Source organism: Microtus oregoni, unplaced genomic scaffold, assembly GCF_018167655.1.
Source record: "Microtus oregoni isolate MIOR12 unplaced genomic scaffold, Mior012 000024F_ref0000369, whole genome shotgun sequence".
Classification (NCBI taxonomy): Eukaryota; Metazoa; Chordata; class Mammalia; order Rodentia; family Cricetidae; genus Microtus; species Microtus oregoni.
Window position 1 is genome coordinate 19,124,932 of NW_024543083.1, and position 27,810 is coordinate 19,152,741.

Below are 27,810 nucleotides of genomic sequence, written 5' to 3' on the forward strand. Positions count from 1 at the left end.
GCTTGGCCCTGTGCCCGCGGCCGCGCTCCTAGGGACGGCGACGCCCGCAGGTATCCCGGGTGTGGGGGGGGGGCAGGGCTTGGGGTGCGGGCTGGATGCGGTAAGGGCGCGGGGCGCGGGAAGGACGCCCGCCAGCACCCGCTCCCAGCTCCCCGCTCCCGCCCAGGCCCGCCCTTTCCCGGCACTATGGAAACCGCATTTTCCTACGCCAACACGCCCTCCTCCTCTCTCCTATTACATCCAGAACAGGCGACTTCCACTTCCCGGGAACCTGACAAGTGAATGGCTCTGATGACGCCCCGGAAAGAGCCCACGACCGGGGGCGGGGGCGGGCGCCCGCGGAGGGTGGGGCGGTTCCGGGGCGCCCCTCGCACGGCCGCCGGCAAAAAAAAACAAAAAACAACAAAAATCAAAAAAACATGGAGCTGCCATCGACCCATAGCTCGCAGGCAGCGATGTTCGTAAACAAGCCGGGCCGCGCGCCTGCCACCCACGGCGGGCACCGCCCTGCGCCGCGCGCCCACCCCGTCTGCTGGGGTCCGATCGCCGCCCGGCATCGGCTCCGTCCTCCCGCCCCCGTTCCCCCTCGCCGGCGGAAGCCTGGGGCCAGTTAGCAGGGCGCGAGGCAGGAGCACAAACCCCGCACCCGCCTCCTTCGTAGCCAGCTTCCCGCCCAGGGTGGCATCGCCCCCGCCCGTATCCACAACGAGCCCCTGATTAATGAGCCCGGCCCGGCCCCCGCCGAGCCACGGTCGGGCCTCGGCGGGAGGGGGAGGGGACGGCGGGAAACGCGGCCCCGGGTGTCGGCCCGCCCCCCCGCGCCTCACGCCCATTGGCCAGGCGCGCCGTCCGTCGGGGGATGCGGCGCCAATGCGGAGCGGTGGGGCGGGGCGTCCGCGCGAGTGTGCCTGCGTAACGCAGAGTCACGTGTTGTTTTGCTCTTAGTTCAGTCACTCGGTGCGCGATGTGTTACTCACTGTGCGGCGGGGACCGCGACAAGCCCGGGTCGTTGTTGTCGGCGGTAGCAGCAGCAGCAGCAGAAGCAACGGCCTCAGTGGCGGCGTGGGCCCCGAGTGTCCGGACGCAGCCCGGAGTCGCGCAGCGCAGAACGGCGGCAGCAGGCCGGCCGCGCGCGTCCTAAGCTCGGCCCCGCGAATCGGGGACCCCGACTCTCGGCCCAGCCAGCCAGTCCCCGGGCGCCGCCCGAGAGCCCAGGAGGCAGCCGCAGCAGACAGTCGGAACGAGGGGCGGCGACCGCCCGCACCGAGCATCCTTCGGAGCGGCGGAGGGCCCTGCGCCACCGAGCCGCGCGCGCCTCCTAGCCCACCGCTTGGGCCCGGGGGACGCGCGCGCGTGGCCAGGCGGCCGGGCGACGGGTGGCGGGGAGCCGCCCCCGCCCGCGCCCCTCGGCCCTCGCCATCCCCTCCGCTCCTATCCGAGAGGTGCGGCCTGAACCGGCGGCGATGGCTAGCGCGCCCCTACCCGGGGCCCCCGCGCCGGCGGGCGGGGAGGGCCCGAACCTCAATAATAACAACAACAACAACAACCACAGCGTGCGCAAGTGCGGCTACCTGCGCAAGCAGAAGCACGGCCACAAGCGCTTCTTCGTGTTGCGCGGCCCCGGCACGGGCGGCGACGATGCAGCCGCTGCTGGGGGGTCGCCGCCGCTGCCACCGAGGCTGGAGTACTATGAGAGCGAGAAGAAGTGGAGGAGCAAGGCGGGCGCGCCGAAGCGAGTGATCGCGCTCGACTGCTGCCTGAACATCAACAAGCGCGCGGACGCCAAGCACAAGTACCTGATCGCCCTCTACACCAAGGACGAGTACTTCGCCGTGGCGGCGGAGAACGAGCAGGAGCAAGAGGGCTGGTACCGCGCGCTCACCGACTTGGTCAGCGAGGGTCGCTCTGGCGATGGGACTGCGGCCACCGGCGGGTCCTGCAGCGCCTCTCTCCCGGGCGTCCTGGGCGGCTCGGCGGGTGCCGCTGGCTCCGATGACAACTACGGGCTCGTGACGCCCGCCACGGCAGTCTACCGTGAGGTGTGGCAGGTGAACCTGAAGCCCAAGGGCCTGGGTCAGAGCAAAAACCTGACTGGTGTATACCGTCTATGTCTGTCTGCGCGCACCATCGGCTTCGTGAAGCTCAATTGCGAACAGCCGTCGGTGACGCTGCAGCTTATGAACATTCGCCGCTGCGGCCACTCAGACAGCTTCTTCTTCATCGAAGTGGGCCGCTCTGCCGTCACCGGCCCCGGCGAGCTGTGGATGCAAGCCGACGACTCGGTGGTGGCGCAGAACATCCACGAGACCATCCTGGAGGCCATGAAGGCTCTCAAGGAGCTCTTTGAGTTCCGGCCTCGCAGCAAGAGTCAGTCGTCCGGGTCGTCGGCCACTCACCCCATCAGTGTGCCGGGCGCGCGCCGCCACCACCACCTGGTCAACCTGCCCCCTAGCCAGACCGGCCTGGTGCGCCGCTCACGCACCGACAGCCTGGCGGCCACCCCGCCAGCAGCCAAGTGCACCTCATGTCGGGTCCGTACGGCCAGCGAGGGCGATGGCGGCGCGGCAGCCGGGGCAGGGACAGCGGGAGGCAGGCCTATGTCGGTGGCCGGGAGCCCCCTGAGTCCTGGGCCGGTGCGCGCGCCCCTGAGTCGCTCGCACACCCTGAGTGGCGGCTGCGGAGGCCGCCCGAGCAAAGTGACGCTGGCGCCGGCAGGGGGCGCCCTGCAACACAGCCGTTCCATGTCCATGCCCGTGGCGCACTCACCGCCCGCTGCCACCAGCCCCGGCAGCCTATCCTCCAGCAGTGGGCACGGCTCGGGCTCCTACCCGCTGCCTCCAGGCCCCCACCCGCACCTGCCTCATCCGCTCCACCACCCCCAAGGCCAGCGTCCATCCAGCGGCAGTGCCTCTGCCTCCGGCTCCCCCAGTGACCCTGGTTTTATGTCCCTTGATGAGTATGGCTCCAGCCCTGGCGACCTGAGAGCCTTCAGTAGCCACCGGAGCAACACGCCCGAGTCAATCGCAGAGACCCCGCCAGCCAGGGACGGCAGTGGGGGCGAACTCTATGGGTACATGAGCATGGATAGACCCCTGAGCCACTGTGGCCGCCCTTACCGTAGGGTCTCTGGGGATGGGGCCCAGGACCTGGACAGAGGGCTGAGGAAGAGGACTTATTCCTTGACCACACCTGCCCGACAGCGGCCAGTACCCCAGCCTTCCTCTGCCTCCCTTGATGAGTATACTCTCATGCGGGCCACCTTCTCTGGCAGTTCAGGTCGCCTCTGCCCATCCTTCCCCGTGTCTTCTCCCAAAGTGGCCTATCACCCTTACCCAGAGGACTATGGAGACATTGAGATTGGCTCCCACAAGAGTTCCAGCAGTAACCTGGGGGCAGATGATGGTTACATGCCCATGACCCCTGGGGCTGCCCTCAGGAGTGTTGGCCCCAGTAGCTGCAAGAGTGACGACTACATGCCCATGAGCCCCACCAGCGTGTCTGCCCCCAAGCAGATCCTGCAGCCGAGGTCAGCGGCGGCAGCAGCCTTGCCACCCTCGGGAGCTGCAGTGCCAGCACCCCCTTCAGGGGCAGGCAGGACCTTCCCCGTGAACGGAGGCAGCTACAAAGCCAGCTCCCCAGCCGAGAGCTCTCCGGAGGATAGCGGGTACATGCGAATGTGGTGTGGCTCCAAGCTGTCCATGGAGAACACAGACCCAAAGCTGCTCCCCAACGGGGACTACCTCAACATGTCCCCCAGCGAGGCTGGCACCACGGGCACGCCACCCGACTTCTTCTCAGCAGCTTTGCGTGGAGGGGGAGAGGGCCTCAAGGGTGTCCCAGGACACTGCTACAGCTCTCTGCCCCGCTCTTACAAGGCCCCCTATTGTAGTGGGGACAGTGACCAATATGTGCTCATGAGCTCCCCTGTGGGGAGAATCTTGGAAGAGGAGAGGCTGGAACCCCAGGCCACCTCTGGAACCTCCCAGTTGGCTGGCACCTTTGGGGCAGCTGGGGGTGGCCATACCCAGCCTCACCACTCAGCAGTGCCTTCCTCCATGAGGCCCAGTGGCGGCAGTGGCCGCCCTGAGGGCTTCCTGGGCCAGCGCTGTCGGGCAGTGCGACCCACACGCTTGTCGCTAGAGGGACTGCAGACCCTTCCCAGCATGCAAGAGTACCCTTTACCTTCAGAGCCCAAGAGCCCTGGCGAGTATATCAACATTGACTTTGGTGAGGCGGGTACCCGTCTGTCCCCGCCTGCTCCCCCACTGCTGGCATCAGCGGCTTCATCCTCTTCGTTGCTTTCAGCCAGTAGTCCTGCTTCATCCCTGGGTTCAGGTACCCCAGGCACCAGCAGTGACAGCCGGCAGCGCTCCCCGCTCTCTGACTATATGAACTTGGACTTCAGTTCTCCCAAGTCCCCTAAACCTGTCGCCCATAGTGGAGACACAGTAGGCTCCATGGATGGCCTTCTCTCCCCAGAGGTCTCATCTCCATACCCACCTCTGCCCCCACGTCCTTCTGCCTCCCCCTCTTCCCTGCAGCAGCCTCTGCCACCTGCCCCAGGAGAGCTCTATCGCCTGCCTCCAGCATCAGTTGCCACTTCCCAGGGCCCCACTGCTGGTTCCTCAACATCATCAGAGCCTGGGGATAATGGTGACTATACCGAGATGGCCTTTGGTGTGGCTGCTACCCCGCCACAACCTATCGCAGCACCCCCAAAGCCCGAAGGTGCCCGAGTGACCAGTCCCACATCTGGCTTGAAACGCCTAAGTCTCATGGATCAGGTGTCTGGGGTGGAGGCCTTTCTTCAAGTCAGCCAGCCCCCTGATCCCCACCGGGGTGCCAAGGTCATCCGTGCAGACCCACAGGGGGGGCGACGTCGCCACAGCTCAGAGACCTTCTCCTCCACCACCACAGTCACCCCAGTGTCCCCCTCCTTCGCCCACAACTCTAAGCGCCACAATTCGGCCTCTGTGGAAAACGTCTCTCTCAGGAAAAGCAGCGAAGGTAGTTGCATCCTGGGAGGAAGTGATGAGCCGCCCACATCCCCAGGACAGGCACAGCCATCGCCGGCTGTGCCACCAGCCCCGCAGGCTAGGCCATGGAACCCAGGTCAACCTGGGGCTTTGATTGGCTGTCCTGGAGGCAGCAGTTCTCCCATGCGCAGAGAGACCTCTGTGGGTTTCCAGAACGGCCTCAACTACATTGCCATTGACGTGAGGGATGAGCAGGGGTCCCTGTCGCCATCTCAGCCGCAGCACCCACAGCCTGGAGACAAGAGTTCCTGGGGCCGGACCCGTAGCCTTGGGGGACTTCTCAGCACCGTGGGAAGCACTGGCACAGGCGGGGTGTGTGGGGGCCCGGGCCCCGGAGCCTTGCCCTCTGCCAGCACCTACGCAAGCATTGACTTCTTGTCCCACCACTTGAAGGAAGCCACAGTCGTGAAAGGTGAGGTCCTCTGACCTTGAGGCTGGGAAGGGGGTGGGGAGTATTGGGTGGCTTTGGATGTCACGCTACCCTAGTGGTTCCTTGGCTGCCATGTCATTGTCTCTCTCCAAAGAGCTTGCCATGAGCATTGGCTTGGCTTATGAGTAGAATGAATGCCTTCCCCATGGGCGGGAGACTTTGACCTTGTTTTAGTTCCAGCCATCTCCTGCCTGGGTCCTTGTGGTCCTGCCCTTCCCATCTGCAGACTGGAAGAGTTGTTTAGATCATCACAGTTGAGGATGCTGAAAGGCACTGGCTCTGTGTCCTAGGTCACCTCTGCCCAGCTATAGTTTGTTGACCCTTGGGAAGTGAGCATGAGTCTTGCCTGCTCATGGGAGCAACTCCTGTCACTTCAAGTTCACATGTAGACTGTGACATGTCATCAGAGGCTCCATAGTTCCCATAAGGGAAGTGGTAGTAGTGTGGCTTGGCTTACATAGCCTGACGGCAGCTGTTCCCACCTGAGAGTAACTGGGAGTGTCCTGGAGGCTTTCCTGTCTGTGGGTACTAGTCAATCTCCCAGGATTCCTGGTCTAGGTCTAGGACCTGGAAAAATGACATTGTTAATAAGTTCCCAGGTAATGCTGGAGCTGTTGATGTAAATCCCTGAGGAGGTGTGGGAGCTCAGGAGCCACTGGAAGGCCCTCGTGGGCTGGGTGGAACAAGGAGTCGGGGTTGGCATAGGAACAGGATGGGCTGGGCTTCTCAGAGCACCCAGGCAATAGCACTCAGCCATGTTTCAGGATCAGGGTTTGAAGCGCGGTTCTTTTCCAGGAACAGTGGACTGGAGGGCAGCTGGGGCTGTCTCCTCTCCAATTACCAAATATCCACCAGCTCAGAGAAGGGCTTGCTGTGCGCCTGGCAAAGCCTTCTGTGTCTCAGAAATGACTGGGGTGTAAGAGGAGCCCGGGCTGGAGTGCCGAGTTCCACTGTTCTTCCATCTTGTCGGTGTTTCTCTATGGGGTTGCTAGCAGGACAGGCTGGGTGCCGCAGTGAAGCCCGTGATGGGAGTGGAAGCCATGTGGTTGGTGGTCTGTGTTTCACGGAACCTGTACAGTTTTGGTTCCTAAGCAGAGCAGTTGCGTGCTATCCACAGTTAGAACGGGTGGTCTAGTGTATTAGGCTTCAGGCTTCTAGCTTGGGGCAAATACTGTTATTCTAGGGTAATAGATGAAAATCTGATTCTTTTATTATTATAATTAAAATGGGCGTGGAGAAAAGAGCCTCAGGAACTACCAAGAGTACTGCATTACCTCAGCTTCTAATTAAGTCAACTAGAAGTTGGCCAAGTGTCGCCTCCACGTTCAGTATCTCAAATGAAGGTCATTTTGTCAAAGTTTTACACAGTGCAAAATTTCTAATACTAGGGAGTTGAGGATGGGTAAGCCACAGGTCATCTAAACACAGCAGGATGTGACCCAGTGGGGACACTCTGCCCCCTGTTCCCCACAGGCCACACATTGGCTTCCCTGGCCCTGTTGGGGCTGTGTGGGTGGTCTCCCACACTTTGAAGTCTGAGGCCCTTGGTACAGTCACTACATCAGAGAGGATTCACTGGCAGATTAGAAAGAGTGCTGACCCACAGGGGTAAGTTTGTTTAGACACCTGGTTTATCTAGTCCTGCTTAAGGTTTCCCACCAGGATGAAATTCCTGTCAGCCTGCAGGATTTCACACGTGTGAAATCCAAACAGTTCTTTCTACAAGCTGACCTGGAGGCATCTTGGTTACAGTTATTCTGAGTTCCGTGGATGTTGTGCTAAACTCCTCTCTAAAGGGGGTATTTTTAAAGGAAAAACCGATAACTACGACTAATCTATTGTGCCAGAGCCACATGTTCAAAGGGAGGCATCCGTGCCAAATTAGATTTCCAGCAACTTGACTTAAGCAGAGTGCAGCGGGAGGGGGGGGGGCGCTTGATGTCCCTAGAATGGACGTCTTTGTGTGCAGCTCACATCCAGGTGTGCCCAGATGAGAAATTCTCTGTAGAGCCGCGTGCTCCGAGACGGTGGTTTGTCGAAGCCAGGCTGGAAGCACGAGTTTGAGACTGAAATGCAGAATGTCCTCGACACTGAGCAAGCTTTGCCCAGGCTCCCAGCAGTGCCCTGTGCTGCCACCCCAAGCTGCTCATTCGTATTCTCCTGGACTCTCATCCGTTACACAGACACGTCATAATTTAGCCAGCCTGGGTAGTATGTAGTACGTAAAGTAATACAGACACAAGGTCCTGGCAGTGTCTCATAGCCGACTGCAGTTGAATTGGGAATGGGGGTGGGTTTCTTAAACACAACTTAGTAAGAAACTAGTAAGCACCAGGTGTGTGTGTGTGTCTGATTAATATGTTGGAATTGCTGTCTTGTTTGGGAACCGGAAATTAACTGGATTAAATGTGTTTTAAAACTGCTTCTATCAATTCTGCACATTATTGATGACAGGATTGTAGATTGGTATGCGCCCTAAAATGTTGGTTTTCTCTATAGAGGGATTTTCATTCTGTTAGTTGCTGATGTTGAAGAAGCTGACGGGAGAGAGGCTGTGGAGGGCATCTATATTTAGTTTTGTTTGATCAGAAGACTGTCTGCACGTCCTTCTCTTAACCAGTTTGTCAGAGAAGTGAGGTGTTTCCAAAGGAGCTGGTGGTCTTGGTTTAGTCTAGAAAGTTCTGTCTTTGGTAGTGCTTGGTCCCCGGAGCCAGCACAGCAGCTTTGCAAGCCTCAGAGGGTGCCGTTTAGGCCTGGTGCCTGGGGGATGAGATGGTGCCCTGCAGGGTGGCTCTCACCTCCTAAGGAAGAGGCAGCTGAGGTGCTAAGGAAAACACTCTGGTTTTGGTGAATGAAAGTCACGTGGCCAGTTCTGCTTCCTTTATTGAAAGAAAAGCCTTTACTGGAGTGTCTCTGAGAAGGAAGGAGGGCGGAGCGAGGAAGCCAGGGTTCTGGTTGCTAATCTCCTCCGGAGAGCCACCTACCCGGCTCTACCCTGCTTCTGATTGTGTTGTCTGCAGAGCGGTTGATTCCCGTCCTTCCCCTGCTGGGCCACAGAGATGAAATTAGAGTGCCCTAAGCCCTTGCTTAGGTACTTTTGGAAATGAGTATACTTAAATTAAAAATTAATAAATGAAAAGCCAAAGTCGCAGTAGTCTGGGAATGAAGACAATGCCTTCTTAAAGCTTACCTCTCCTGACCCATTGTCCGTTGTGCTTGGTGCTCTAAGAAACCCACCCTCACCACCTTCTTTAAGAATTCCCTAAAGCCAGGTGGTAGCTCATCCTTAGAGCACTGCGAGAGGAGAGCAGCAAAACAAAACAAGATTTGTTCCAGAAAGGGGGGGAAAATGAAAGTAACAATGTAGAGATTCAAATTACATAGTAGCAGAACAATTAAGAAAAACAGGCCTGCTGTCTGCCCTGGCTTCAAAGCAGGCTTTGCATTCCCGGCTGTGATGTGCTCAGGTATTAAGAGCTGTTGACAAGATGAGGATGTGTAATTAGAATATACATTTTTAAAATTGACTCTTAATGCTGCCAGCTCTAACTAACAGTCAAACCCTCAAACTTCAGAGGTTTAATTAGCCAGGATTCCACGGGGTTTCGGTTCTGTTTGTTGACTTAACTTAGGGGTCACTCCTCAAGTTTTGATCTCAGTACTGTGCTGTTTGTCGGTAGAGTATGAACATGCTGGATTCTTTGCTCTTCGACCCCGAAGAAGCAATTTTCATAGCAGCAGCTGGGCATAAAGGTGTTCTGTTAGATTCCTACTAACACCTTTTCTCTGGAAGCATGTTCTAAGAGCTAGGTAACTTTGCTATCAGATTTGGCAAACGGGCCAACCTTTTATTTTGTTTTGGGAGGGGGGCATTGGATAGTCCAGAACTGAATGTTTTCCCTTCACCTTGGAAACTTAAGGGGAAATGTAACTTTATTCTCGAGTCTACATTGCCAATTAGTGTGGGGCCACTTTGACTCAAAGTGGAGCTGAGCCCCAGATTTGGCCTCTTTGCCTGGAGAACTGTGATGGGGTGGAGCTTGTTTAGTCTCTCTAGACCAGCACAAAAGAGTGTATGTTTTCATGCAAGATGTTGCCATTTTAGTACACATTTTCTGCCTCTCCATAATGACCTGCTACAAAGGTTTTGCTGCTTATCCCGCTACTGAGGGTTGGGTTGTGTGGCAACAGTGCTTTCCAAATCTAAACAGAACACTCTATATTTATTTTCGTTTGTCTGAATGTATCATTCAAGACTGCAAGGGGAAGGGGTGTAGTTGATGACACAGGGAAGGTAGATGCTGGTTTCTGGAGGCAGCTGGTAAGGAAATGCTGAGGTCATGGTGGCCACTGGTCTTTTGAGTGTCTTTTGTGGGTAGTTTCCTAGGCTTATTTTGAGGGTGCCCCGAAGTAACACCTGCAGTTGGAATAGACCAGGAAGCAAGCTGCACACCAGGAGCTGCTTGCTGGGTGCAGAATGTGCCAGACACTCTGGGCTTGGCGCTCGTCATTGAACTCATTGTGTTGAGTGCTGAAATAGAGCTGGGCTGAAATGTACAGGCTGTGTGTGGGTGATAAAGCAGTTCATTTAATAATTGCGATTTCTTTTTCTGCTAAAGCAGAAAAAATACTGAGTTTTACACAGACATAGTTATTTGTCCAAATGATCTACATGCTGTTCCAATTTCTTTTGTGTGGTATTTATGCGATGACATTTGCAAAATATTTCTTACTTCTTGTGCATTTGCTGAAATTGGGTCAAACATTTGGATCCTCGATATATCTTAAAGATAAACCTTTACATGAACCCCTTAAGTACCAAGTCTTTTAATATTTATTTTAAAAAGTATCTGGTGTTTGTGTTCCCGTACTGTCTTTTTTTTTTTCAAAACCCATGTTTTTGTTTTTTTCTTTCTAATTGAATAGTAATGTATTTTGTAAGGACATTCAAATCTTTAGCCAATCACCTTAAGAATATTGATCCTCTATTCTTTTCATCTATAGAGAGTTGATAGAATTCTCAGTGATTTGTGTGTATGGTATTTAAGCTTTGTTTTTGTTTTTGTTTTTTCCCCCAAAGCATAGATGTTCATTCTAGATTGCAGTTTTCATTATCGCTTCAAAAGCCAAATGTTGACATTGGGGCAACTCTGCTTTTTTTTCGTGGTCACAGTGCAGTATTTTAATGTTTATTACTATGACATGAGATTTCTCTACTTTGTCTGTGGACTTAACTCAGGCCATCATCAGGGACCAAAGTGTGCTGTTAACAGTCCAGAAATTCGGCAAACACAATATGATTCTGAACGAATTCTTCTTGGGTGAAATGAAAAAGAAACATTCTGAGCAATACTGAAAGGCAACTTCACAGGGCACAACTAGGCGAAACTCAAGCCTTTGTAGTGTTTTTATTTCTGTAAGTATAATGTCATGTGACATCCAGACATCCTGTAATGTATGTAAAATCAGCTTTTATGTGTATGGATGGGTGTTTCACCTGTATTTATGACTGTGCACTTCCAGAAAAGGGTGTCAGATCTCATGGAACTGCAGTTCCAGAGGTTGTGAGCGGCTGTGTGGGTGCTGGGAATCCAGCACAGGACCTCTGGAGGAGCAGCCAGTTCTGTTAAAGCTGAGCCATCTCTGCAGCCCCAGACTCAGGTTTTGTCGGGTGGTCTGTCCAAAGTCATTAGGACAAAAGGAGAGAGTGTTGGACTCAGGCTGTTCATGTTGGATTATCAGCTTGAAAAGCACATAACCACTCTGCCTCAGAACTTCCCAGATGACTGTTGTTTCCTGTTTCTGTTGTGCGGCATTGAATTAATTTCCCCCTTCCCGCTCATTTTCCTCCTCACAATTTCAGAGTGAAATGGGAACAGTTAAGGAAGCGGAGAGGAAGAATGGCTATTGTGGGAAAGCCCTCTCGGTTTTTTTATTTTATTTTTTTTAGCCAGTGTCCATCTGTCAGTTTGAAGAACTTCATTGTGTTAATTTCTACCACTGCCACCCCCCTTTTTCTAAGCCCTCTTTTGTCCATGGATTTGCAAGTTTAACTCCTGGTGGTAACTTCTTGTGGTCCATCTTCCTGGACCTTACCTGAGTGAAGAAACATTTCTGTTCCTCTAGCAGTTTCTATGTTTTCCTAAAGAACCCAGAACACAGACACAGGACTTACTATAAAATTTAGCATCCAAGTACATTAAGGCCCTTCAGCTAGTGTGGGAGCAGCAGGGGGTGTGGATTAGGCTCCAGAGTGCACCTGAGGACACAGAGCCGCAGTGGGAACCACTGCCTTAACACTGATTCAAGGTCAGATGTAACTAGGGTAGAATAGTTGTTAAATACCACCTAAATGCCACCGGGAGAGCAGTGGAGGAGGTGGCCCAGAGGTTTGCACCCCCTGAGTGGACGTCTGAGCGCCCTGCTTCACACTCCTGTGGAATAGCTGAGCAGGAGCAGCAGGTCCCACCACCCTCCTGCTGTTGTGTCCAGTTTAGGGACTCTCAGGGGGCAGATGGAAGGAAGCATTTGAGGTAGAAAAGCAAAGTGCCCAGTGAGAAGACGGCTCGCACAGCAGGCAGAGGCAGTGGGGAATGTAGCTAAGAAGACATATTTCTAGGCTAGTTCATGAACCCTGAAGGCCTTCCCTCTTCGGGACAGAACCAGCCCTGCTGACCAGTGATGCAGGCTGGGTGAATACCCTCAGCCTCTGCATTTGTGTCCTGTGTGTGGAGTGTTGTACACCCCTCACAGCCCGTTAGCAGCTTCCAAAGAGATGAGTCATTAACTCAGTTAATGGTGAGTAGATTGGGAAACACCAATTTAGAATTAGCCTCAGGACCGGTTAGTAGCTAATCATCTGTTTCTGCGTGGTTATCTTCTCAGGACCAAGTGTCCCATGAGGTCTTAATATTCTTAAGGTCCTTAAAAAAAAAGTTGTGAGGAAAATCATTTAGCTGGCTTTTTTCACATGACGGCAGATGGGTTTCATTCAAATTGAACTGGACATGAGCTGCCCCCTTTGGAGGTGGTGTGACTGTAAAGGAATTCTCAGGCAGACACACCAGGAGTTCATTGAGTCCTCATAGGTAAAACCTGTAGCAGAGCATCGGAAGGCCCTGCGCCCTAGGTGACTATGCTGGCCGTGCCATGGAAGAGGACTCGGTCTCTCTATCAGATGGCAGCTCTGGGCCAGGAGCCCTCCGTGATGAGCGGCATGTGTCCAGGGTGGGCTGATGGAAGGAGACTTCCACAGGACAAACAAACCAGGACCGCGGCAGCTTCTCCAGGTTCCAGGGAGGGCCAGGTTCAAAATTTACTGTCTTGCCCATCATGGGTCTGTTGGGTACTGTCTCGACACAAGAGTCTTTAAGACAGAAGAATAGACTCTGGCTGCCCTAACAGATCAGTCTCGGCCACACCGTCTCTGTAAATCAATCGAAGAGGCAAACAGGAGACGAACTCAGTAGAGGAAGAACAGCTGCATACATCTTGTGGCCACGGGTCCCTCTTGGGGCACCGACTTGTGTGCTGGGTTTCAATAGAGGAAGAAGTAGGCTTGGGGTCAGGGGTCTTGTGTAACTAGGCAGTCCCTGTGGAGGTGTGGTCCGGTCTTTCTTATCTCAGTTCTGGTTCTTCAAGATGGTCCAAAGAAGCGCTTCTTGCTTGAAGGGACAGCTGGCTCCCGCAGGATAGGTGCCCTGTGTTTATAGGTGATTGCCCTCGTGGGGATGGGGGGGCTGCCTTGGGAGTCCCCGCTGTTCCTGGAATCAGAAGGGACTATGTTGAGAACAGCAGCTTATCTCTGTTCCTTCAGCTTCAGGGGGCCGGGAGGGGGGGGAGGATGGGATAGATTAGGCAGAACGAAGCCCTGTTTTTAGTTACTTTGTGGACTCATATGAGAAGGCAATACTTTTTTTTTTTTTTTTTGCTAAAGTAGCTTCTTTAATTTAATTGTGAAGTCGGTTGTAAAAAACTAGGAACCTCACTTTCTTCTGGCGAGCTGTGAAGGGCCTCTTGCTATCACAAACATAGAAGACTTTTCCAAGTATGGTGTGTGTGGATTCCCTGAGTGAGGTCCCATGTCTCTCTGTAATTGAGCACATGCCTGGGAAGAGGCCACCTGTCACTGCTATGACCCTGTTGTCCTAGCCTTCTTGGTTGGCAAAGAGAAGCCACGGGGATCCTCTCTTCTCCTTTCCCCTTAGTGAGGACACCCTGGGCCACTGCCAAACTCAGCCCTGTTCGGGATCTTGGATGCCCCTGGCAGATGGGGAAGTGGGGTGAGAAATCATAGAAGTAGGCTGAGGTGATGGCACTAGATTTTGAAAGTCCACCAACAATGGTCTGGAGCCCGCGAGTTTTCTGTAGGATTCAGCGCCATGTGTGTTAGAGAGAACCACCGAGAAGCTGGGTTTTGTGTGGCAAGGTCAGAAATGGAACTGCTTAGGCCCGCGGGGCACAGCGGGTATGGCAAGCTGTAGTGGTCACGCTGTATACTCTTCTGGATGTGGAGATCTGGCTTCCCTTTCCCCTGAGTGTGCAGCTGAGCATGGCCAGTGAGCACACAGGAGCTTGGAGTTCTTCCGGGCTGTTGGTGTGCAGAACATACAAATCGGATGTCTCCAGCCAACAGCACGCATGGTTTTAAAAATTTGCTGGCGGTTTGGGACCAGTTCAGCCTCACTTTCCTAAACTGCATTTTAACAGGTTCCTACTATAGAAGCCGCACCTTAGAGCGCCATCTGAATCGAGAAGCTAGGAATGAGGCGACCCCTCTTTGAGTTTCACCTCCATGGCTTGTTGTCCTTCTGGAAGCCAGAATACAGCCTGCTGCTTCCCAAGGGAAATTGAGGGGGAAAAATGGTTTCCGCAACTCATGGAAACTGAATTTCACAATGTATGCACATAGAAAGTTCTTCATAGCCAGGTCAAGCTGGTGTCCCCCAGGGCACGCTCCTGAAAGAGGACTTCATCTGCCTCCACCCCTCCTCCAACCTCTCATAGTTCCTTACCCTCTGACCATGAGATGGAAACCATCTCTCCCTGCAGACCTTCCTCCTGAGGGGCGATGCCTAGATGCTGCTGGGTTTCCTATTCTTGAGCTGCCCTTTCCAGCTGGTGCAGAGAGCTTGGGAGAAGACAGCTCCTAGGATATCTGCCCTGACCTGGACTGCTCTGCTGGTTGACCAGAGGTCTCTAGCCTCTGCCCCTGGGCTGAGTGACAGAAGTAGATGGCATGTCCTTGTTTTGGGTCTAGCCCATCCAGGAGGGTTGACTCTGTGTACACCTGCAGCCCAGCTTCTCATCCTCTGTCACCAGGAGTCTTGGCCCTGTCTCTAACCCAGGCATCCGGGACCTTACTTTGGGCCCTAGTTAGTGTGGGTGGCTGGTAGGAGACTCTGCCTGGGCTGAAGGTGTCTTTCTGGAAGTGTGGTTGCTACATAGGACTTGAGGGCTTGGGATATCTTATAAACACCCTGGCTTTTGGCTACAAGAGCACATGCACCGCCTGAGTCCCTGTGGGACGTGGGATTGGCTGAACCGTGTGCCAGGGGAGGGTCACTGCTGTGGTAGCTGGGTGCTGAGCCACATGGTGGGTACAGCAGGGTTTGGCTCCGTTCTGTCCTCTCATGGTTCGAGCACAACAGAGAGGCATGGGCACCCTGGTCTTCAGAGAGTTCTTAGCTTCCAGTGGCTTGGAGTTCCCTTCAACTGAGTTCTCCTTCCCCACTGTGTTCACCCAGTCAGCTGGGTTGGTTCTCCTTTTGCTAGGTCCTGCCAGCCTGTATAGTTTCCTGTGCCTCCCCGTGGTACCCAGGCTGTTTTGGTTTGCATTGCTCCTGGAGGCATCTTAGGAGGGGGGTGGGGCTGTGGCAGCAAGTCCCCTTTGCCCTACTGCCCTGACTCCCCAAACAGCCAGCAGAGCCGGCCTTCCTCAGCGACTCAGGGCCTCCGGGTCTGAAGAAGCCTTTGTAGTTCAGAACATGGCATGTGGCTACATGCCTGCGTGACTGAAGTAAGAGTCTGACCACGGAGTTGTGAGTCATGGCAGAAGCATGTGCTCCTTGATGTAGAAAATCAATATTCATGTATGTTTTGTTTGTAGTCATTACAGTTTCTATCTAGAATCCCCCTTGGTAGTTTCACTGTGACACTGGGGGGTGGGGTGAGGTGGGGGAGAGAATGGCCCTATCTTCAGGAGTGGGTGTGATTGATTGACTTAGCTGAGAAATCAGCTGTTGATGGTGGCCACGGCTGGGTCCACCCTGGGTCTGACTCTGGCCATTGTAACCTCGTGCCTCCCACACATACATCCCCTTGAACCATGGAAAGCTGTGTGGGTTTCAGGGTGCAGGAATGGCAGCAGTGAATGGCTCCTGTGCTCCCTAGGGAGTGGCAGTGTATGAGATGTGGCTCACAGGGGTGCAAGCTGGGGCAGAAGCCCTGCTGAGCGCTTGCTCTTGGATCCTTTGCTTGTTGCTATGACAGAACACCTGATAAAAGGCACTTGGTAGGGCTTGCTTTGACTCAGAGCCGTCATGGCAGGCAGGCTTGGCTGCAGGAGCCGGAGACAGCTGGCCACAGTGCAGCCTCCGTCAGGAAACGGAAGGAGATGAACCGTGGTGCTCGGCTCCATTTTTCCATTTACTCAGTCCAAGGTGATAGCCCATGGATGGCGGCACCCGTGGTGGGTGAGAGGGTCTTCCCAGTTAACCCAATCTGGAAGTCCCTTCTTAGACATGCCCCAGAGTTGAGCCCCGGGGCCATTGATTATAGATCCCATCTACCCCGGCCATCAGTATGACCCATAGCTCCGCAGCAGATTGGCTACAGGTGAAGGAAAGCAACGAATCTGCTCTGAATATTTAGTCTACTTATCTGTAATCTGACAGGAAGAAGATGGAAGGTTTTATGACTCCAATCGTAAGCATTTTTATAGTGTACATAAAGCATAGTTTCTGCATCAGTGTGAGCCATCATACAAAAATGTGCTACATCTCAGAGAAGAGTGGAGCTTCTCAGAAGGCGCTCGTGATTTTAGTGCTGGTTCATGTACTGGCTGTGGAAGTGGAGCCCTGGAAATCACGTTTTCAGGGGACCCGAGAAAGAGCTGGTTATGGGTTGCAGCTGTGGTAGGTGTCAGTTTTTCTGGGAAGCTGAGTATCAAGAAGGCTTGCCTTTGGTGTCCAGATGGATTCTGTGCTGGGAAGAAGCAGCCAGAGCAGACCATTGGAAAGAGTGCTGGCTTCACACCTGGTCTTATGACTCGCAGGGTCTGTAAGAGGATAGCGTGGCCTTTAGCAGGCAGTATTGCGTTTCCGAAGCACGCAAGCTTGCAGATAATTTCCAGGGGTATCAGTTAGCCTCAGGTGTAGCCCACAGGTGGAAAATGTTTGGTGCTATTTTGACAGACCAGCCTGTGTCTTCTCTTTGGATTCCTTGTTAAATGTTGGTGGGTACATGTGCCTTGAAGGGTTGGCTGACTAGGTTCTGTGACGGATTGGACAGTGGAGGCTCATGGTTGGTTGTCATAGCTACCCAGCTGTGCTAGGTGAGTGACAGTGGCTGTGATCCCATAACACCGTATTTGCAGAAGAGATAGGTCGGTCCCTGCTGTGCACCATCACCGTTTGTGAGATGGAAAGAATTCTTCTGGGCATCCGACCCACCACCTTCAGGTTTTGTTTTCCTTTTGGAGGTTGCGTGTTTATCTTTTCTTTTCTGAGAAGTGGCATAAACTATTAGGGTTGGTTTTGGTTCTGGTTTTGTTAGTTGAACTTAGCTTGACTAAGGAAAATTGTCCTGAGTGCAGAGGACATGAAGACATGAGGGCCAGAAGCACACGGTCACATGCAGTCTAGCAAGCAAGCTGGTTTCCCAAGGCATGTGTCCATCACCTCGTCTTACTCATTAAGTAGGATCAGATACTAGTATGGTATTTAATGTCCTTTGAAGGGAGTTCTATAAAAAGCCAATGGAAAAAAAATTGTATGATCTCATACATAGAATCTTAAAAAAAACATCCGAGTTAAATGTCCAGAGAGCTAAACAGAGCGGGTTGTCATGGGGCTGGGTAAAGTGTGGAGAGAGAGGGAAGAGAGGACAAACACAAAGAAGTACATAGGGCAAGGGTTTCTTTGGAAGTCTACAGCAAATGCCAATTAGGGGTTATTGCTTTTGTTTTAAAAGCAAGTAACTTTTAACTGCTCTTGCGACCAAAACGCAGGTAGAGAAGGTGACAGCAGGGAACTGGTTAATCCACTCCAGTGACCTTTCTCCTGTGTCAGTGTGCCCCACAGCATTGTGCTGCAACTCTCAAATGCGCACAGCAGCGTTTCCTACAACAAAACATGACAATGACGCAAAGCAGAAGTGGAGACTGGGCTCAAGTGAACTCTTGTGATCCCACTGGGCCCCAAACATCTGTCCTCGAGGCCAGAGGGAGCCTCCTATTGACAGCACTGGAGAAAAGTTGATACCGACCTCCCCCACACACACACTCCTCACCCTGGTACCACTTGAGAGGCCTTCATCATTCTGGCTCTGGTTTTAACCTGGGATTAGAGTGTCCTGGTTTGAGAGAAAGGATGCCCTAGGATGCAGAAGACACTGGAGTGTGTAAAGAGCTCACTCCTCTAGTGTGGGATCTGCATCTGCAAAGAGCTCACTCCTCTAGTGTGGGATCTGCATCTGCACGTAGCTGGGGGCTCCTTTTAGGGAGGAGCTCGCTAGATGCCCACATTAGGAAACAGCCACTGAAACCTTGACTTGTAAATGCTGCCGCTGAGGCTGAGCTGGCAAGTTCCCAAAGGGCGAAGCTTTGGGTGTGTAGAGAAAGTTTGAAGTGGGGTGCTTCTCAGGCTGGGAGGCCTCTGAGCACACCGTGGCTGGGCCATTAAGAGACTGTCTTCCTTGAAGGATTAAGCTGAGTAGAAGGGTAGTTGATTCCAGCCTTGAGAAAGCCGAATCGGCTCATCTCCGGTCTCATCTCCCGGCTGGGATTGATTGTGTCATTAGCAAGTTACAACTCAAGACAGGGAGAGAGTTTAGTCCCAAGCATCCCAAGTGAGAGGGCTCTAATTGTCAGCAGCCGTGCGAGCTCACAGCGAAGACTCTCAAGCAGGTCGTCACAGGGAGCTTAATCATCCATGTTTTCCTTTTAAATGATTTTTTTTTCCAATTTAGATGAAAGGTTAAGTAACCGTTTTTCTTAGAATCTCTGGTGACTTTGTTATCACCCCCAACCTGACCTTTTTTTTTTTTAAAATACTCTTAGCAAAGTAAGAAGATACTAAATTATCAGGCGTATTTTTCTAGGAATTTCTCTTCCAAATGAATAGCCTCCACTGGGCATTGAAATGGGCTTGAAGGATGTGGGGACTCACCAAAGCGCTCAGTTCTTCCTTAATTTGGTTTGCTACTAGAAATGTAAAATATGTAGCCTCTGTTTTTCATTTGGCATGCAAATCAATATTCATCTAAACAGCACTAGGAATTCAGAGCCCTGAATATGTTACAGAGTCCACACCTGCTTTTCTCTGTGCTGCACCGAACCTTGCTGGGGCTCCATGTGAGGTTCTGTGTGGAGCTTTTGTGGGGAGAAGCTTGCAGAGATCTAGAGACAGAGCCTGAGCTTCCCGGGGCAGAGCAGTCCTGACCTAAGTGTATGCCTGAACACTGACATGTGAAAGAGCCTGGCGTCGAACATGCAGAAACCCAGAGTTTCATGAGAATCCCAGCGGAAGGGAAGGCACAAGTGAGTCCACCTGACTCGCGTGCCCCTGGATGTCTGTCTTATTTCTTGCTAAGACTCTAGACTTGATGCTCAACTGGTGTGCTGGGACTTCATTATTTTGCTGCTTGTCTAGTGGACTGTGGAGAGCCTGATCCTTCAGCCGTGTATCTGTTTTCTGTGTCTTCTGTCTCTCCCTCCTTCTCCTGTCCTCTCTCCTTCCTCCTCCCCTCTCCTCTTTCCCTGAGGTCTGAGCATAGCTTTGGAGGTGGTGAAGCCATTATAGTCATTGAATTCTTTCTGTCCTGGGAAAAGATGACCTGCAGGCTCATCCTTGGGGACTTAGGAGTCCTGGTTGTGGGGCATATCAGTGACATGCCGTCAGTGATGGCTGAACAAAGGTGGAGCATGACCGGACTCTGTGGCCGGGCATACGGACGGAAGTTTATTTGCTAATAGTTTTTGTTGTTGCTGCCTGTCTGCTTTTCATGGCTCCAGGCCTCAAAACCTTACTGCTTTGAAGAGTTCATCTCTGATCTTAGGGATTTGGGTGTAGAATTGCAAAGAAATTTCAAATCCTGTGAGTCCAGTCTCAGTATGAGCTACTGCCAGGCACAGAACAGGGGTGGGTCCGGGTGGGTCTGTGGGTCTTTCCTATGTGCAGTGCAGGGTCTTCCATAGTTTTACCACTATGACTGGACAGCTCAGAGTCTCCCTTCTGAAGGCACATGCAGAGCAGAGTGGCCATAAATTAATCATCCTTGTGTTGCCTCTAGTGGATTTGACATAGGTAATGAATAAATAAATGTATACTGGCATCTCCTCCTTAGGACCTATAAATATTTAAGGTTGGGGATGTCAGATTAGCAATGTAAGAAAACGTTTTCCTTCTTCATAGTCTACATGAACCAGCCCAATAAAAGTAAACAGAAGGCATAGATAGGGCACAGACATCTTGGTGCAAAGACGTAGGGCACACATCACATCCTGGTACACAGACATAGGGCACAGGCATCCTAGTGCACAGACATAGGGCACACATCACATCCTAGTGCACAGACATAGGGCACACATCACATCCTAGTGCACAGACATAGGGCACACATCACATCCTAGCGCACAGGCATAGGGCACACATCACATCCTAGCGCACAGGCATAGGGCACACATCACATCCTAGCGCACAGGCATAGGGCACACATCACATCCTAGTGCACAGGCATAGGGCACACATCACATCCTAGTGCACAGGCATAGGGCACACATCACACCCTAGTGCACAGGCGTAGGGCACACATCACATCCTGGTACACAGACATAGGGCACAGGCATCCTAGTGCACAGACATAGGGCACACATCACATCCTAGTGCACAGGCATAGGGCACACATCACATCCTAGTGCACAGGCATAGGGCACACATCACATCCTAGTGCACAGGCATAGGGCACACATCACACCCGAGTGCACAGGCATAGGGCACACATCACATCCTAGTGCACAGGCATAGGCATCCTAGTTCGTATCCAGATCAGACCCCGGCTCGATTTTCTCTCCTGATGGACTGGGAAGGGTAGGAGCTTTGATGAGGACAGGAGTCTGATCTTGTGTCTAACCCCCAAAGCCTAGGCCAGCCTCCTGTGCGGCCCTCCTCAGTCATACGTTATCCTGCTGTGGTCAGCCAGAGCTCTGGCCAGTATGTGCAGCATAGTTTTTGCTGCCGTTCACATTGGAGAAAGGTGTTTTGAACGTTGGCATAAAGATAGCCAGTTTCAGTCTTAGGGCTTCTTTTCCTAAGGATGGAAAAATGGGAGCTACTAAGGCAATTCCTTTCTCTTACCTTCTCGTAGTGCATCCATCCCAGTTTGAGGGCTTCATGGAGTGGGTGTAGCAGGCTTTCTTTTGGGGCTGCCAACCAGTCTTCCAAATTAAAACAGAGACTTCTTATTAGTTACGAATGTTTGACCTTATCTTAACTCTTATTTCTTTTTTCTTTTTTGTTCTTTATTGTTTTTATTGAGCTATATATTTTCTCCGCTCTCCTCCCTTCCTCTCCTCTCCCCTTCTACCCTCTCCATGATTCCCATGCTCCCAATTACCCAGGAGATCTTGACTTTTTCTATTTCCCATGTAGATTAGATCCATGTATGTCTCTCTTAGGGTCCTCTTTGTTGTCTAGGTTCTCTGGGATTGTGAATTGTAGGCTGGTTTTTCTTTGCTTTCTGTCTATAAGCCACTTATGAGTGAGTACATATTATACCTTTCTGGGTCTGGGTTACTTCACTCAATGTGATGTTTTCTAGATCCATTCTTTTGTCCACAAATGTCATTTTTTTCCACTGTGTAGTACTCCATGTGTAAATGTACCACATCTTTATCTGTTCTTCGGTTGAGGGGCATTTAGGTTGTTTCCAGGTTCTGACTGTGACAAATAACGCTGCTATGAACACAGTTGAGCACATGTCCTTGTGGTATGATTGGGCATCCTTTGGGTATATACCTAAAAAGTGGTATTGCTTGGGTCTTGAGGAGGTATGTTGTTTCCTAATTTTCTGAGAAATCACCACACTGATATCCAAAGGGGCTGTACCAGTTTGCACTCCCACCAGCAATGCAGGAGTGTTCTCTTGACCCCACATCCTCTCCAACATGAATTGTCATCAGAGTTTTTGATCTTAGCCATTCTTACAGGAATAAGATGGACTTATCAGAGTTGTTTTGATTTGTGTTTCTCTGGTGACTAATTGTTGCAGCTCTTATTTCTTGCTAGCGCTCATAACTTAAATTACCCTGCTTCTCGTCATCTACATTTCGCTTCAGGGATTTTTACCTTTCTTTCTTTCTGTCTAGCTTACGTTCACTACTTCTCCATGACTGCTTGGTGGCTGCATGGCTTTTGGTCCTAGGTGTGTCGTTCTCTTTCTCCCTCATTCTCTCCTTTTTCCTCACCTCTCCTTCAAGATTCCTCCTCTTTTTCTCTGCATGCTAGCCCGGCCTATCCCTCATCTGTCTAGCTATTGGCAGTTCAGCTTTTTCTTAGACCAATCAGGTGCCTTAGATGGGCAAGATGAAACAAATGCAGCACAAGCACATCTTTACATAGTTAAAGTAATTTCCACCACCTGTGGGTCCAGTAAGACTACCAGCATTTCCTTGGTTCCCTATTTCTGTAGGCCCCCCACCCCCACCCATCGGACCACTTCTGATGGCTTCCTGCTATATCGTATAAGAGGTTCCCCAGGTCTCCCACACTGTCTCTGTCAGCTCTGGGGCCACCTCAAGCACATGTCCTAAGGAACTACACTAAAGTTTAAGTCCCATGATCCCAAGGGGGTTCTGAGGTCTCCATACTAGTATTATGGTCATCTGTAGATGTAGGCGTCTTTGACCTCACAACAGACAAGTTCCATCACCTTGTATCACCCTGGTGCATGTGCACGTGTATGAGTGTGTGTGTGTGTGTGTGTGTGTGTGTGTGTGTGCACGCACGCACGCGAGAGAAAGAGAGAGAGAGAGAGAGAGAGAACGAGAGAGAGAGAGAGCACGAGAGAGAGCACGAGAGAGATGGGGGGAGGGAGGGAGGGAAAGAAAATGTGGGATGCGCCCATCCTGAGCACACAGTTCTCACAGTGTGGTGCTGTCTGATCTCCCTGCCCCCTGTTGTACATGTGCTGGGCACCCATTCATCTTCCCATAAGAATATTGTTTTTGGATGAAGAATAGAACTCGAAAAGAACCTTCCTGAAAGGCCCATGCCTGGCAGCCAGCCTTCTTCCTGCTTCTCAGCTTGTTTTGTTCTTAGGCACACAGCAGCAAGTCCCACTTGATGCATGCCCCTGATGACCTGATGCTTGCAGTTGGATATCTCAGCCACATGGCATCCCTAAGGAAGCGCAGACCTTACCCTACTGACCCTTGAACACACTCGTGTTGTAGTGGAGAAACAGAAGGACTCCCAGAACTCCTAAGATCATGGGTTCAGCTTCATCTCCCTGAGTGTTATGTAGACTTAAGTTAACTTGTCCGGTGTTCTCCTGAAGGAGAGTCACTGACTTAGGGTCCCCTGAGTGGCAAGAGACTGTTGCTTTACTGTGAAACTTGGGCCCTGCTTGTTAAGGTTGTCAGGAGTCAGATGCCACTGTATCCTGGAGTCTCTTGGGATGGAAAAACCTTGGTAATCAATGGTCCAGCAGGACCTAGATGGGAGACCTTTCCTTAGGAAGACATACTGAGTTCAATGTCTGTTGACTTTGTTTGCGTAATGTTTATCTCCTAATTGTTTAAAGAATGCAAAACAAACAAAAAATATGAAGTTGCATGGCCTCCAAGTGTCACATTGTCAGGGGAGGTAGAAGAGCTGGGATGTTTGTCTCACACCCGACAGGCTCTGTCTGCACAGATCTGTGCTTTGTTGGAGAGTGGCCACACATTCTTCTTTGTGGCAGGATGTCTTTTAGGGGCACACTGCAAACTTCTCTCTTGCTGAGTTAGCCCTGTGAACTCAAGGAAAGAACGAACACACACGCACACATGCACACACACACACACACACACACACACACACACGTTCTCTCTCTCAACAAAGAATGAGGCTCACGAGTCAAAGGTCAGAATTCCAGTCAGTGTTAGAGGTGTGCTGGCCTTATGATGATGGTGATATTAAACCTAAGAGAGAAGAGGGCTGAGCAGTTTAAGGCCCAATATGGCCTTGTAGCTGTCATCATGGGGAGTGATGTAAAGTCACATGCCACTTTGAAGAAGGAACTTTGAAGATAAAAGGGCAGGGTCATCGTGATGTGACATCAGTTTTCCCTGCCGTGCTATTCAGTGACGAAATGAACAAGAGTGTACACACACACACACACACACACACACACACACAAAGGTACATGGGGACTTTACACACTAGGAATGGAGACCTGGTTCTAGAGGCCATGCTGTCTCTCCATGGAAGGGACAGACAGGTACAGCTGGTCACATGACCACATGCTAGTCCTCCGTCCACTCAGCTCGGCAGGAGGGTTGGTAGCCTTGTACTTGAGTAGATGTGTACTGTCTTAAGAGGTGATGAGAGCCGGGTGACAGTAATGTGTGACTGAGGGAACTTTTAAGTTGGGGAGGGGGTGGTTTTTCGAGACAGGGTCTTACCTGGTTGCCCTGACTGGCCTGGAGCTCACTAGTAGAACAGACTGACCTTGTACTCACAGAGATCCATCTTCCTCTGCCTCCCAGGTGCCGGGATTAAAGGCGTGAGGTTCCCATACTAGTATTATGGTCATCTGTAGACTGTAGGAGTGTTTGACCTCACAGCAAACACGTTTCTTCCATACTTTATTGCCCTGCCTAAATCTATGTGCTTTTAAAAAGAAGGAGGATGATGGGCAGGTTCCTGGGGTGGAAGAGTGGACCCCAGGCAACTCTTCTTTCTTTGAGGAGTCAGAGATTGATAGCGGTAGTGTAGCCTTGGCAGGTGTGTGGTGGTTGTCGTTCACAGATGCTTGTCATCAGGGCAAGAAACCTGCCCATCCCCATGGAGTGCTCGGCAAAGTGTATGGGGACGACGTTTCTCACCTATGTGCAGATAGATTGGAGTGCACCCTGCTGCCCCATCTCCAGGATAGCCGTCTTGAGTTTGCATCTCCCGAGCACCTCATTTGAAGGGAAAGGCCAACCCCAAATGTAGGTCCATGGGTTTGGGGAGCTCCCTGGGTTTCTATGGTCCCTGGAGCATGACTCACCAGTTATCTGATCTTTATTTCAGAGTGAAGTGCTACAGGCTCCATTGCCACCACATCGAACTCCGAATCCATGCGAAGGAGATGCTCAGCCTGTCTGCAACCAACGCTGCTCACTTTCCTTTCAAATGGGAGTAACTCTACATTGTGAGACTTCTGGGAACTGTATTAGATAAGGAGCCAAGAGGCAAGGCCACCTCTTCTGCTGTCACCGTCACCATCACTCTGTATGAGTTGCATTTCTTTTGTTTGTAAACTAAATGAGTTGATGGCGTACATTCCGGGAGATTGGGCATTTCCATTAGCCTTCATAAAGCCGGCCTGCGCTGTCATTTCTTCATTTTCATTCTGGCAAAGCGAATTAATCCCTCAGCGTGCAAGGAGATGCTATGATACCCATGAAAGTGGTTAAATCTGGTATTAGCTGGCTTAAAGTCAAAACTACCACAGTCCTACCTCAGTTCAAGGTGAAGCCGGATGGTTTGGCAGGGTACAGGGCAGCTCTGCCCCCATGGGTCACATGCTGACCTCCATCTCTCCGACAAGCGGATGTGGATTCCAGTCCAGGTACCTGCGATGTTTACTTACGCACAGAGCCCGGTGTGGGACTGACAACTCTCCTTGGGATTGGACTTGAAGACGGATTAATTCTCATGATTCCTAAACGTGACCAGAGCAGCCTCCTTTTGGACATCATCAACCGTGTTTGGGGGTAGGGGTGGGGAAGGATAGCTCTCTCTTTGTACCTTTAATGGACTTCTTGACGCGCTCTCGTGTCAGTACTTCAGATGGCAAAGCCTTTTCTCCTGCCCACGAGCCTCCTGTCTGAACCCTAGCTCGCATTCCTTGAACCAAAACCCAATGTAGGCATGCTCGCAGCTCAGGCTGGTTTGGGTGTGGCAATTTTGTTTTTTGTTTTTGTTTTTTTAAATATATTATCTCTGACATGATGTCATGTTGTTGGCCTACAAGGCTGCCCTGAAGAGGAGGGGAGGCATTCCAGCCATCACACTATAGACAGCAGAAGAGGAAAAGCCACCTCTGTCCCTGCAGATGCTTGTCAACAGTTCTTGACAAAGACTACCCTGGTTCTGTTTTCAGTGTTCTGAAAATGTCAGTGTTGTGGAATTGTCTCCTGTGTCACCTAGAAGGGCTGAGCTTGCCAGCAGAATATCAGTCACCTTGCTGCTCCATTGCCTCCCCCGCCCTCCCCAACCCCACTCCCCAGTGCCTGTCTCTTCCATAGTCCTGTAGAGACTACACTAATTCTTGGAACTGTGAGTTGCTGGTTTATTTTTTATGTCATTTTGTTTTTGTTTGGGAGAATATATATATATATATATATATATAAGTATATAGATATATATCACTATAGAATAATGCATTGATAAGAAGAGGCTTTTTAGAGGATGACCAAAAAATTCCTTGTCTTAAAAATCTATTTAATGGCAATGCAGCTGTCTTCCTGCTTCTGTGCTGAGCTTGTAGAAGAAGGCTGTATTGCAAGACAAAGTTGAATGTAAATTGACTCGCACCCTGCGCCAATTCTCAAGGTTTACTTTTCCCTCCCGCAGTTACACATCACAGCGGTGCACGGGCGCACAGCACTAGCGTGGAAGTCCGTTTTGGCATGTGCCTGTGCTTTGTGGAGATGAACGCTTGAGAATCCCCTGAGATGTTAACTAGTGTTGGGACTAGGAGCCTGAGCCGTGTTTGCTTTGTAACTAAATCCCCCAGGGGCAGTAGGACTGAGCTGCTGGCGGTGCTGACTGCAGCACACTAAGGCAGATGTGATGCTCCCTCCGTGTTCGGAGAGGTCACCACAGGACGCAGACGGTACGTGTCCCTGTGCAGCTGAAAGGAGCAGAACAAGACATCAAGAGTACACTAAGTTCCCCCCTCCTGTACATTTCAAGAAGAGCAGGCATATGCAATATTTACATCCTTCAATTTAGTTTACAGAATGGAACCAAAATGTGGGAGTGTTATGTTTGCCGCACTTCAAGCTGTATATTGAGTCTTTGTACATTTTGCCTGACACTTAATCTTAAATTTAAACTATTTTTTGCTATATAAACTTTAACAGTTATTAAACAGTGTTTTCTTTGAGTACATGTTGTTTCAGGATATCAAGATGTTAAATATATTTCTCGCTATTGTATTTCGACAAGAGACTCCCCTCCCTATTGTCTTCCGCTGTACATGGTGTATATAGGGGTCATGGGACACTGCTGAAGACAAGAATAAACTGGAGTAGATTAGTATGCTGTATTTAGTCTGTATTGACCACGAATGCCCTCCTTAATAGCCATATGCAATAAAATAAAATGCATTATTTATGAAATGAACACAGATTGGAGGATGTTTTTCTGCATAGATAACCAGTTTTAACTTGAAGCCAGTCTCATCCTGCGTGTTTGGCATTAGCAAGCGGTGTGTGCGTGTGGTTTTGTTTTTTGTGTTCATTCGTTTTCGAGACAGTGTTTCTCTCTGCTAGGCTGTCTGTCTGTCCTGGAACTTACTCTACAGACGATGGTAGCCTCATAGAGATCCACTTGATTTTGCCTCCTAGTTGCTGGGATTAAAGCATATGGCACAACACCACACTCGGGCCCACTTAGGTACCTTTTGATTTTTAAAACTTTTATTTGAAACTGTCAATTTTGTCATGAATCCTAGTTTCTGAAAGAAAGTAACTTAAGGGCAAAAGTGTTTTTCTGTCACAGTGTAAGGGTCAATCTTCCAGACAGGAAGGTCCAAGCAGGCAGCTTGAAGCAGCTGGTCACATGACAGCGGCAGCTCAGCTCACTTCCCCTTTCTGTTTTAAACTATATATGTGTTGTGTGTTCGCCATGATCAGCTTTTGGGACTCAA

The 27,810-nt window shown here is 51.3% G+C and overlaps 1 protein-coding gene across 1 annotated transcript; it reads left to right on the top strand.

Moving 5' to 3' along the window:
* Nucleotides 1-911: 911 nt before the first annotated feature.
* Nucleotides 912-27,284, top strand: Irs2 (insulin receptor substrate 2). Its single transcript, XM_041673599.1, has 2 exons — nt 912-5,448; nt 24,963-27,284. Exons 1-2 carry the CDS (start codon nt 1,464-1,466, stop codon nt 24,965-24,967), a joined length of 3,990 nt encoding a protein of 1,329 aa, XP_041529533.1. The 5' UTR covers nt 912-1,463; the 3' UTR covers nt 24,968-27,284.
* Nucleotides 27,285-27,810: the final 526 nt, after the last annotated feature.

Coding starts and splice junctions, on each gene's coding strand:
- Irs2 (XM_041673599.1), top strand. CDS start 1,464: ATGGCTAGCGCGCCCCTACCCGGGGCCCCCGCGCCGGCGGGCGGGGAG.